Source organism: Neolamprologus multifasciatus, chromosome 3 (assembly GCF_963576455.1).
Source record: "Neolamprologus multifasciatus chromosome 3, fNeoMul1.2, whole genome shotgun sequence".
In the NCBI taxonomy this organism is placed as follows: Eukaryota; Metazoa; Chordata; class Actinopteri; order Cichliformes; family Cichlidae; genus Neolamprologus; species Neolamprologus multifasciatus.
In genome coordinates this window covers 3,522,009-3,534,700 of record NC_140441.1, presented here as the reverse complement: position 1 = coordinate 3,534,700, position 12,692 = coordinate 3,522,009, and the positions used below count along the sequence as shown (strand labels likewise).

Here is a 12,692-nt window from a genome sequence, read left to right as displayed (position 1 = left end):
ATGGAGTGGGGATGAGGAGGGGAGGGAAGTGAAGGCAAAGTACTCTCTCGTGGGGCCAGGTCCCCCACTGACCCAAGTAGGCACCCCTGGAAGCCACAAAGGCCCATCCGGACGGGGGCCTACATTAGCACCACCACCAAGCCCCACGGAGCCTGGGGTGGTGGGCGCACATCGTAACCCACCACAGAGGAAAATACATCCACCCAAACATTCAATAATCTCTCTGACTGCATAAGACAAAAGACACCACGGCTGAGTTTATTCTCCACCTCTGTACTAATTTTAAAGTTAACTATTGTCTTTTTTTTGTGGGTTTTAAATGTGGTGAATACTTGACAAACAAAGTAAAAACAAAAAAAGAAAAAAGACAATTATAAATTAAAGGGCCTTGGAGATGTCATTCAAACTAACACCATTGCACATCAAAACATACATGTGAGTAACAGAAAGAATAAAAAAACATTTCACAATAATTCTAAGGTGGAAACCGAAATTATTCTTTTTAGAGCATTTTGAAATCACTGAAAGGTAGGTGAATTATGGACAATTTGAAAAGGCTTTTACTTTGGAAGGCATAATCAGAACGACTTGATATTGATATGGTATCACTGTGGAGCTGTATACTGTTGATCTAACATGGATTCATCCTGTGGAAACAGCAAAATTCTGTTTAAGAGCATTTTGAAATTGTTAAAAGAGTAGGTCATATATGCTCAATTTGAAAAGGCTTTTATTTTGGAAGGCATAATCAGAATGACTTGATATTGATATGGTATCACTGTGGGGTTGTATACTGTTCATCTAAAGTGGAAGTACCCTGTGGAAACAAGAATTTTCCATTTTAGAGCATTTTGAAATCACTGAAAGTTAGGTCAATTGTGGACAATTTGAAAAGGCTTTTATTTTGGAAGGCATAATCATAATGACTTGATATTAATATGGTATCACTATGGGGCTGTATACTGTTGATCTAACATGGATTCAACCTGTGGAAACAGCAAAATTCTATTTAAGAGCATTTTGAAACCATTAAAAGAGTAGGTCATATATGCTAAATTTGAAAAGTCTGATTTTGCCTTCCAAAATAAGACTGACTTGATTTTGATATGGTATCACTGTGGGGTTGGATACTGTTGATCTAAAGTGGAATTATCTTGTGGAAACAGGGTTTTTTTTTCTTTTTAGAGCATTTTGAAATCACTGAAAGGTAGGTCTTAAATGGGCAATTTCAACGGGCCATTAATTTGAAACGCAAAATCAGACTGACTTGATATTGATATTGTATCATTGTGGGGTTGCATACTCTTGATCTTAAGTGAATTTATGCAATGGAAACAAGAATTTTTCTTTTTAGAGAAATCAGAATTCATTGAAAGATTATTTCCCGTATGAGCAATTTGAAAGGGCTCTTATTGTGAAAGGCAAAATCAGAATGACTTGAGATCAACATGGTATCACTGTGGGATGGAATGCTGTCAATACAGAAAGTAATTATTATGTGGAAATAGCAATTTTCCATTTTAGAGCTTTCTGAAGTCATTGAAAACGCACACTGATATATGGTCAATTTGAAAGAGAGAATTTTGAAGGGCAAAACAAGAATGATTAATATTGACATGGAATCACTATGGGGTTGTATACTGTCAATATAGACTGCAACAAGTCTGTGGAAACGTGAGTTTTCCATTCTGAATTAATTAAAAGAGTAGTTCATAAATAAACATTCAGAGGGCTTTTACTTTGAAATCCAAACGGAGGTGTTAATAGGAGCTTTAATATTGACATGTTGCTACTAGAATACTAGGGTATGTCATTTGTATCCAACATTAGAGTGTGCAAACAAGACTAATTGATATTTGTGAATGTGCTCTTAATTTACTGGAAGTTGGCCTTCATTTTGAAATCATGCTTCAGGAGATTTTATTTTGAAATCATGTTTCCACATCTTTTGCCATAATACTTTGAATACACAGGGAACGTAAAACAAAGTGGAGGCTGGCTTGACACCAGTAATAAATGGGCCCTGGGTTCTTTTCCTAGTGTACTCTCGTACGATATTCTTAAATTAACTTCTCTTTTGTTTCTGGGATCAATGAAGCTTATTCCTTAACAGTAGCACTACACGCAAAAATGAACACTAGTGTCTATAGTGCAGTAAATCATGTCATACACCATGTAAAGTAGAGCATTGCAACCCTCCTTTCATTTACCAAACAATGAAAACAAAATAATAAAATGGCAGATTTCAGTATTCAGGCAAACCAAAAACACACACAGCAATTTACCCACTGTACACAGAATCTCCACATATACAGTGTAAACCACCAGTGATAAAACTATTATGGTCCCAAACTAAACCTAAAGCCGGCAGAGATAAACCCTACGTTGCAGGCCTGTATTGACCCTGTGCACGAGAAAATGCTAACTTCCTGGTTTGAGACCGGATGTGGGGTTGTACATTTCCGGTAGCTTTACTTTGCGGTCAATCGCTACTGCGAAGATATCCTCCAAAATCATGTCCAAAACTCAAAAACGGAAAGATGGCGTTAAGTTACAAAGAGCAGGAGGTGGGAACACTCACCACTGTGTGTCATAAAAAATCTAATGATCAATGTTGACGTTTAAAGAGTTTCGATCGATCAGTTGTTTACATCACTCAACACAAGCAGAACTGCAGCAGAAGACACATCGTCCACATTCAGAAGCACATCTCTGTATAGTGACTGGTCTCATGATTTAAACAGGTAAATGTTCAGCATTCAAACTACAGGTGAAGAATAGTCAAACCAGATGTTTCCGTTATGTGATAACAGCTAGTCAAGTACACACCTACACAGCATGTTAACAAACCGTGAAAAAAGCCACACAAAAAATGAAAGATTGCTGGTAACGGTTTCTATACATTAGTATTTACGAAGGGTATGTTGTGACTTACCTTCACAATTACAGCGGTCCCTCGCTATAACGCGGTTCACCTTTCACCTCGCTGTTTCGTGGATTTTTTAGTGCAAGTTTGCATGCTTTTCTTTTTACGTCACATTGTGTCCTGATCGCTGCAGACGATCTCCTCCGTCTCTCCTGTACAGAATCGCTGCATCGATGCTAGCAGTGTGACTCTGAAGTGCAGTGCTGTATGTCCACGATGTCCACGAAACGTTTTGCACCGTCAAAAATAAAATTGGCTACTTGATTTCACCTATCGCTGGTTATTTTTAGAACATAACACCCGCGATAAACGAGGGACAGCTGAGAAATATAACATTTGAATCTCTTTTCTCTTTTGCTCTGAGGCGCGGGGAAAAATATCAACAAGTCGATGAACATCATTTACAGATATATTGGGTAAATGCCCGAGACATCTATAGAAATGTAAATCGCCGCTTGATTTATTCATTTGCTTAACTTGTTTTGGACCGTAAACAGGGCGTGAATAGGACACCGGAAACACAGCTCCCCACAGGAGTTTACGCACCGGAAGTAGCATATGCTAACGTGCACATAGTCAATTGCTCCAGTATAAATCCAAAACGATCTCCCAACCGGAAGTTCTTCACTCAACGATCAATAAATAAATAAATAAACTCAGTACCTTGTGAAACGTGCACTTCCCACCAGATTAATCCAGGCAACAAGTTGTCTTCAGCTCCTTCAGAAACACTCCGCTCTGAATGCAGTAGCACAAAGATGAGGAAGGTCCGTGATCTCCACGTGCTCCACAAGCTTCCTGTTTTAGCTTCCCACGTTGCCAGAGGTACTGTGAGTGACGCGGGCACTCAGAGTGACTATCTGGGGTCTGTGCGTCGTTATCCAGTTCGGTAACGATCCTCTGCAGCTTGTTACGTCCCACAACTTTAGCGAAACGGCAGCTACAGTAGTCCTTATTAGCTAACGGCTGGGTTAGCCTCGCTTTAACTCAATGCGTGCACGGCCGCAGTAAACAAAACACACAGTCCAGCAGCTTCACGCTGAAACTTTACGTGTCACGTCACTAACTTACCGACACAGTGACTTATCTTTCTGAAAAGTCGAAACACACTCACTGATACTACATAAAAACAAGCTAACTTCTCCGGTTGCTCCGTGTAACTCACTCACCACCGCCCTCTCTCCTCGCGCTCTCTTTTTTCTCTTTTTCCTTCTCCACCCTGTGTTACCTTCACAGACCTTATCCCGGTAGGAAATTACAGTTCTCACAAAGAAGTCACAAGAAAAGAAAGATAACGTATTTTAAACAATGCAAACATGTTTTTAATCAGTTGACATGAACTTTGATCTTTTTAATAAACAAGAAAATTTAAATAAATGAACTCTTTGATATTTATATTCTTAGACTTTACTTATCTTTTACTATTTATGCATCTTTTTAACCCGGGTTACATAATGAAAGCATACTATATTGTAAGAACAGAGGTTTATGGCTCCATAATGTAGAGGTTAACATGTTGAGTGGTGACAATAATCGCCTTTGTGTTGCATTTGGTGTAAAACATGCAGAGCTGTGCGCTGTGACAGCGTCTTGTGATGAGGGAGCAGCTGAAAGTAGCTGCTGTACGAACACGTCCATGACTGAGGGATCTGTTTGAGGGGACGGAGGTGAGTCTGTCACTTGGATCTACATCCGAACAGAATCAAGTTTTTAGGATGATCATAATGCGACTTTACAGAAATAAAATAAACTACAGTGAGGGGCTTCATTTAGTGAACTCATGTTACAGAGTTTGTCGTTTGAATGCTTAAACCACTGCAGAGAACAACAGCAATCTCTCCTCCTCGACCAGGACAGGTTTACCGTCCTCCTCTAAATGTCACACAATAATAAAATGGACTCAAAACCCAAACTGGACAAAAGGGAATCCCAGTGAAGAACAGACGGTTTTCATTATTACAGTCAGGTTGTACAAACCAACATGTGTTAACTCACTAAGTTAACCCAGAGTTTGCTCATACGTTCACATGAAAGAGGCGGTGCTGGCAGCATGTAACCAATCTAAAGGGGGTGTTTGATGGATCACATGACTCCACAAAAAATGATCCCTACGAGCTCCACCTACTAAAACACATTATCAGATAGGGATGAAAAATCTATAAAAGAACACTATTGTGAAAACGAATGCTGCAGCAAATCATTAACCTGCTGATTTAAAGCACAGAGCAGTGAAATAATGGTTTTGTTGCTGAGCGCGCTCTCAGTGCTGCTGATTATTTCTCCGTGATGGCTGCACATTAAACTGGACCAACTGAAACTATAAAGCTTGTTGTCCAACAGCCTGTGGAGCTTCATTTTAATGCACATCACAGTGAAATGAATGTGAGTGGTTGAACAGGTGTTCACTGCTATGCAGATGACACCCAGCTTTAACCATGAAGCCAGATAACACTTGCAAATATGTAAGACTGCTTTCTTCCATTTGTGCAACATCTCTAAAGTTAGAAATATCCTGTCTCAGAGTGACGCTGAAAAACTAGTTCATGCATTTATTACTTCCAGGCTGGACGACTGTAATTCATTATTATCAGGAAGTCCTAAAAACTCCCTGAAAAGCCTTCAGTTAATCCAAAATGCTGCAGCAAGAGTCCTGACAGGGACTAGAAAGAGAGAGCATGAAGTGGCTGCTTGGTGTCTCCAGAGGTCTGAGAACTGCTCGCTGCTCTGCACAGCATACTCTATGTTCACTTTTTTCCAAACTGCTGAGACGACCATGACCTGGATGACTGAGACACTACACAGACTTAGAGTTTAAAGCATCTTGAGACGACTGTTGTTGTAATTTAGGGGTACATAAAGAGAAAGAAAGAAATCTAGAAAGTCAGAGCAGCTGTCTGGGTTATGACTTACCATCAATATGATCATACTTCAAAAAGCAATATCATCATGTTCAATGAATCCAAATCAACCCGATGATCAAATGACCTCAGATGAGCTGCTTCCTGAGTGGATTTGTTCCCTCTGTAGTGTTGAACATGAACAGCTTAGCAGGACGAAGAAAACGAGACAAAACCTCAGTGTGTAAGAACAGGATCAGAGCCTGAAGTGAGAAACTCCTCCATGATCTACATCCAGACTTCAGCAGAGCCAAACTGGATCAGACTGTCTGCTGGACTCTTACACACATTCAGAGCTCAACATATACACTACACACTAAATAGTTGGATTGTGTTCACTGGCAGTGTTTTGTTGCTGTTTCAGACTCTGAATCTGAAGCTCAGCAGTGTGTTTCCTGTGTTTCTGTCTTGACATTGTTCCTTAAAGCAGTGGTCTCCAACCTTTTTTGCACCACGGACCGGTTTATGCCCGACAATATTTTCACGGACCGGCCTTTAAGGTGTCGCGGATAAATACAACAAAATAAAACTAGTACCGGTACCGAAAAAAAGAAGATTTATTCATAACACACGTGAAAAGACCCAGGAAAACCGAGTAAATGATAAAAACGATAACAAAATAATCTGAAAACTGATAAAAACCCTGAAAACTATACATTTCACACCTGAGCCTCAACTCTCGCGGCCTGGTACCAAACGACTCACGGACCGGTACCGGTCCGAGGCCCGGGGGTTGGGGACCGCTGCCTTAAAGGTTCCTCCATGTTTTCTCACTGTTGCTCTGATCCATGCAGATCACCATTACAGGCATTCAGCTTTCTTCTTCTACTCCTTCTTCTCTGTGTGCCATGTTTGAATCATCCATCTGTAGTCAGGAGCAGCCGCTCCATCACCACAGCAGAACAACAACACTGGATCAGATTAAATTGTTATGACCGAGGTTAAATTCATACAATAATTATCATAATATTTTAGATCAAAACCAACTTGACAAGTTAAAAAAAGACGAGTGAGAACAAAAAGCGTTACTATGGTTACTATGGACCTGTGATCATGCTGACATCACTGATCAATCACACAGATCAAACTGATTGTTACGGCCCGTCTAGGCGTGGCCAGACCATAATATACGGCTGATCCATCCCCGTGTGACTGTAAGCAGCACATCACATAATTAGTACATTTTGATGGCGATTCATTTACAATGAGTGGGTTCAACACAAAGGAGCGGACTTCAGCTTCGGGGTGGAGCTAACAGCAATACAACAAACAAACGGGGCTCAAGGTGTGATGGCTGCACAGGATGAGCCACACCTCAGTGTCACCTCTGATTGATTTTACATGTGTCACCTCAATGATACAAACAACATACTCAAAGAAATTAAATGACAGCAGCGTACCTCCAAAACTGACAAAAACAGGAGAAAACAGTGATCAAATACAAAGGCAGTCCACCCCTACATGCTCCTGTGTAAATATGTTGTCTCCATGTAGTTAGCCAATCTGCAGGCACCGTCTCCAGGATCCACCAATGACAGAAATGCACCTGCACACTTACATTTGAACATGAGAGACAACATTACGACAGCAGTCGTAACACTGATCGATCAGCCGTCAGAGGAGTCGGATCAATGGAGCTGCTTCTGGTCCTGATGTCCTCTGTTTGATCCTGGACCTGCAGAGGAGACTCGAGACAGTCAGACACAATCACACAAGCCAACAAACAAACAGACAAACCAACCTTTGACTTTGAGCTTCACGGTTTTCTTTCTGATGAAGGTTCCCTTCCTCCAGACCAAACACTTGTACTCTCCACTGTCTCTCTCTGTGGGCTGTTTCAGGGTCAGACTGAGGTCTCCAGTTTCCAGCAGGTCTTTGTTCATCACAGTTCGGTCTTTGTAAACCTCGTGCTGTTCTTCAAATTGGTTTGGGCCGTTTGTAAACACGTGAGCCTTCTGGAACGGCTCGTAACGTTCCCATATCACTTGAACTTCCCCCGACAGGTGTTTTGTGGTTTTGAAGGGCAGCTGGACAGACTCCGCCCCCTCCTCCACCTCCACCTTCACTGGAATCACTGAAAGAACAACAAACACAGACAGCAGCAGGTTTTCAGAGGTGTAGAGAAATGCCATGTCCTGTTTGAATCATCCATCTGTAGATTCACTGAATGCTGGAGGTTCAAACAATCTAACACACAAAGTCTGATTTGTGTTTACGGAGCAGCTCAGAGCAGATCTCGCTGTTCTCACAGGGGCAACGTTATCAGGTTTTCTCCTGGAGGTCAAAGTTCAGCAGGTGTTTGTTCACTTCTCATTTTACACTCTGATCCTCGAGGACACAGGAGGAGCTTTCAGACCAAACTGTCCTGCAGACTCTCTGAGAGGAGCTCCTCCAACATCTACAGACTAACAAAGACTTGTTTTCTGTTTGAACGACACCACCAGCAGGGACAGGCTAATGTAATGGAAAAAGGTTTCCCCAATCTTACTGGTGGAATTGGAAAAGAATACAAAAAACTCCCACGAATGAGAAATGTGGGTGTTACACAACTCTTATAGCAAGGGGATGTAAAATATAAAAGGAAAACACAAAGTGGTCCTATTTACATAAGCAACTGAAGGTTGTATATGCAGGTAACGATGTACAGAAACATGTATAGACAACTGTACGGAGTAAGATAGCAGTAAGATGAACAATGGGACGGCAGTTCTTTGATCATTAATATGCAAATTAAATATTTACATATTAATGAATAAACTAGCGGAACAAGTCAAGAAACCACCAGAGGACACCTGCTAACTATATGATTTATGGGTAGTGTAGTATGAGAGACTCACCTGACACCAAGGCATGACGGAAATGAAACAAAAGACTCGCAGAAACAACTACAAGAAGAAGCAGGAACACCAGGAGAACTGTGGCCCAGGACGGAAACGGTTCTGTGGACAAACAAAACAATATCACATGACTGCTGAACGCTGTACTCAATCTGCTCTGACCTCTGACCTGTAGCTACATGTCTGACCTTTGACCTGCAGCACTACTTTCTGTCTCAGGATGTCTTTGTCCCTGTAGATGGTGCAGATGTATCCTCCACTGTCTCTCTCTGTGGGGTGTTTCAGGGTCAGACTGAGGTCTCCAGTTCTCAGCAGGTCTTCTTTCATCTTTGTGCGACCACAGTAAAGGTCGTCCTGGTGGTCGCTTCCATTTGAACACCCATGGACCATCATGAGTTCTCGGTCAGAGTGAGTCCACTTCACTGTGGTGTCCTCAGGCAGGTCAGGTGTTGTGTTGCAGGGCAGGATGACAGAGTCTGAGCCTTCCTCCACCTTCACCTCCACCTGCTGGTCTGAGAGGACAATAAACCACAACATGAGCAGCAGCAGTCACACTGATGATAATCAAGGCATCTGTGTTTGTGATGGTCCTGTGTCTCTCTCCAGTTTTGTTTTGATGTTTCCAGACTGGTTGCGTTTAGAAAATGTTTCTGTCATTTTTTAGGTTTAGCCCCTTTCTACTACCTTTTACTGTGACCTCTGACCTGTGTCAGCACTGTACTCATCTTTGACTTGTAATTACAGATGTTATTAGGGTTTTTGACCTTTGACATGCAGCTGTACGTCTGTCAGTTTCAGTTCCTCCCTTCCAGTGCGGATGGAGCAGGTGTAGTCGCCACTATCAGTCGGTCGGGGGTTTCTCAGAGTGAGGCTGAAGTCTCCAGTGTCCAGAGCATCAGGCCTCATTGACGTGCGCCCGCTGTAACGCTGGTTTTGTCCGCTCAGATCATCAGTTTCTTCTTGTCTCAGATGGACAGATTTGGGGTTGAGATCAGTGCGAGTCCATATCATTGTGGGGTCCTCAACTACAAAACCTGTGTACTGACAGGGCAGCAGGACAGACTTTGCCCCCTCATACACCTCCACCATCACAGCCAGGGCATGCTGGGAAACTGGAAGGAGACAAACACAAAAAACACTAAATAACTATAATTAGCCCATATCATGAGGATAGAAAGAGACTGAAATCCCCCTGATTTTTCTCTCCCTACATCTGAGCAAGTGTGGAAAGGTTTAATATCATTTATGTGTGAAATGATAAAGCTCTAAAAAAGAGCTTTTCCATACAGTGGGATGAAAAGTTTGGGCAACCTTGTTAATAGTCATTATTTTCCTGCCCAACAATCGTTGGTTGTTCCAATAAAAATGTCAGTTAAATATATCATATAGGAGACACACACACTTGGATTAACAGAAAGTGTGCAATAATTGATTAACAAAATCAGACAGGTGCATAAATTTGTTGTCATGTTATTGATTCTAAAACCTTTAGATCTAATTATTGGCTCGGTAAGCTCAGTGACCCCTGACCTACATACACAGGTGTAGAAAGTGTAGCTGCACTGCAGCAGCTACATTTCAGATAACAGAAAATTGCTGACTGGGTTTCCCATGAACTGGTGAAAGACTGCACGAGATGAATTCAAGCTATCTAATGGATAGCCACAGATAGTGGATATGTAATTATGCAATTAGACCCATTAGTCTGACACAGAGACAGACAACCATTCACACTACGGGCAAATTAAAATCACAGATTAACCTCAACCCCACTGACTGCATGTCTTTGGACTGTGGGAGGAAACCCTGAGAGAACCCACTCATACAGGAGGAGAACATGCAAGCTCCACACAGAAAGGCCAGATGCTGCAGTGAACTCAGAACTTACAGTGCATCAGTAAATTCATCGACTCGTGAATTTTCTTCTCTCCTTCTTAAATCCTCTGCAGCAGCATCAGAATTATGATGCGAATGCCAAGATCAGCTCTGTCTCCTCTGGTTCATGTGTTTCTTTTATCTTTTTATTTCTGAATTTCTATTTGTGTTATTTCAGTTATTAAAATATATCTGGTGTACAGTATGATGATGTCTAAGGCAGGACAGGCAGGAGGAAAACATGGGGTGGAGGAGACATAGATGTAATAAATGACTAGAGCACAAATAGAAATGAACAGCATATCGCCAACTGCTCTACTGGTAAGAGAAAAAACAACAACAAATGTACAACGTCTGGAAAACAAACATCTAAAAATTCACAGCTACATAAATCCACTTAAATCTTATCGTGGTGTGTGTGAGAGCGAGAGTGTGTGTGCGTCTTCATCACAAAATGTATGAGGGTGGGAATCTGCTAATTATTTTTCTTTTATTTAGTTGGACACTTACAAAGTTAATTATTGTGTGATAATTTAATTAAAACAAGAATCATTGATAGTGAATATTTCTAGATCTACAATCACTCCAGTAATAAGGATTTCAATTTGAAGATGAAGTTTAAAAAAGCTAAACTCTCAATGCAAAAAGTACTTTTTCAATTTTCAGTTTTTAAAGATGTTTTTGAAAATAACTATGAAATCAGTTAACAAATCAGCCATGCAGTGTGATGAAAGGAGCTCTCTGATTGGTTAGAGTAACACAAACATGCACTGATGCTAGCATTAGCTGTTTTAGCACATTAGCTTAAGAGGTTCAATGTTGCACAGAGTGTGAATGCTGGAGCTAAAAGTCCTTTGTACGAGCACACACACCTGTTAGTAATGCTAAAGCAGAGCTGATGGTTCAAACAGGAGCGTAGAAAAAAATCCAGGTCAGTCTCCAAAGTAAATTTAAAAAAAAATCCTACATGTATTTACTAATCTGTATTTTACTGTACAATTAAACACCAAATCAAAAAAGCTTTATGTCAAGGTGTGTGAATCTCTTGGTCTTCCATATCAGACATCTGGTGCTTTGACACACCTGGAACACTGCACAGCCAAAAGTCCTCAATTTAAAAAGACCAGAGCACGTTTGTGCGTTCGGAACAAACTGTTACAAATAAACCAAAAACTAAATGTTGTTTGTTAAGTTTAACAATGACCTGTGAATCAGTGAAGCTTAAAAAGGCACCAGGATGAACCAGTGTGGGGACTACACAACACAACTAATACATTTGACATTATGAGCACTTTGTTAAACTGACCTGCTGCAAAAACACACTGTTCCCATTTATTTAGCTGAAGCTACAATAGATCTGGCACCAGGCTTCTTTTATAACCTTTAATGTGGCCAAACTTCACTACAGGCAGTACTGTGGTACTATTAGTGAGACAGGACAGGAACATTTCTTAAACAGATGAGCAGATACCAGGATCATGAGCATGAAGCCTGCAGGTTTCAGCAGGAGTAAAGTAACTGAGGTGAGTAGTTATACATGTTACACACTTCAAATTATTTTAAATGTGTGTGTGTGTGTGTGTGTGTGTGTGCATTCAAGGAGCGCTCTCACCAAGTACCAGCAGCACGAACAACAGCAGCAGCATCTCCTTCTCTGGGAAAAACCTTTAGTTAGAAATCACAGTGGTGTTCGCTGCACTGCAGGCTTTGGTGCACGACGAAAAGTTTCCTGATAAGAAGACCCTCCTGAGTTCCTTCAAAATAAAATCCTTTACAGAAAAGGACTTTCAACATTAAACTCGGAGGAGAAGCGTTACAGCATGTCTCACACAGACTACTGACAGCTTTTAGCAACATGTGGATTTATATTCTGCTGGAACCTGAAGCTGAAAAGAAGGTTTGAAAGGGAGGATGTCAGTTTTAGTCTCTCTAATAGAAATGTTGAAGTTCTGCAAAACTGACAATAAGTTTTCAACCTATGAAAATGTTTTTATAGCTTTAAAAATAAAATTCAACTCTTCAAGCTCATGACTTTGTTTTTTGAGGTTTTCTCTTTCACTCCTGCTGCAGTTCTTATGTGTTAAAAAAACACAAATTAATAATGTTTAAAAAATTAAGTATTATAATTACTAAGAAAATGTTTGGAATAATTTGTAA

The 12,692-nt window shown here is 40.8% G+C and overlaps 1 protein-coding gene across 1 annotated transcript; it reads right to left on the bottom strand.

The window, feature by feature from the left end:
* Window positions 1-7,181: 7,181 nt before the first annotated feature.
* On the bottom strand, window positions 7,182-12,425 carry LOC146521099 (butyrophilin-like protein 2). Its single transcript, XM_085154485.1, has 6 exons — window positions 12,148-12,425; window positions 9,425-9,772; window positions 8,849-9,172; window positions 8,661-8,762; window positions 7,565-7,897; window positions 7,182-7,498 (listed from the first exon to the last, which is right to left on the bottom strand). Exons 1-6 carry the CDS (start codon window positions 12,179-12,181, stop codon window positions 7,452-7,454), a joined length of 1,188 nt encoding a protein of 395 aa, XP_085010611.1. The 5' UTR covers window positions 12,182-12,425; the 3' UTR covers window positions 7,182-7,451.
* Window positions 12,426-12,692: the final 267 nt, after the last annotated feature.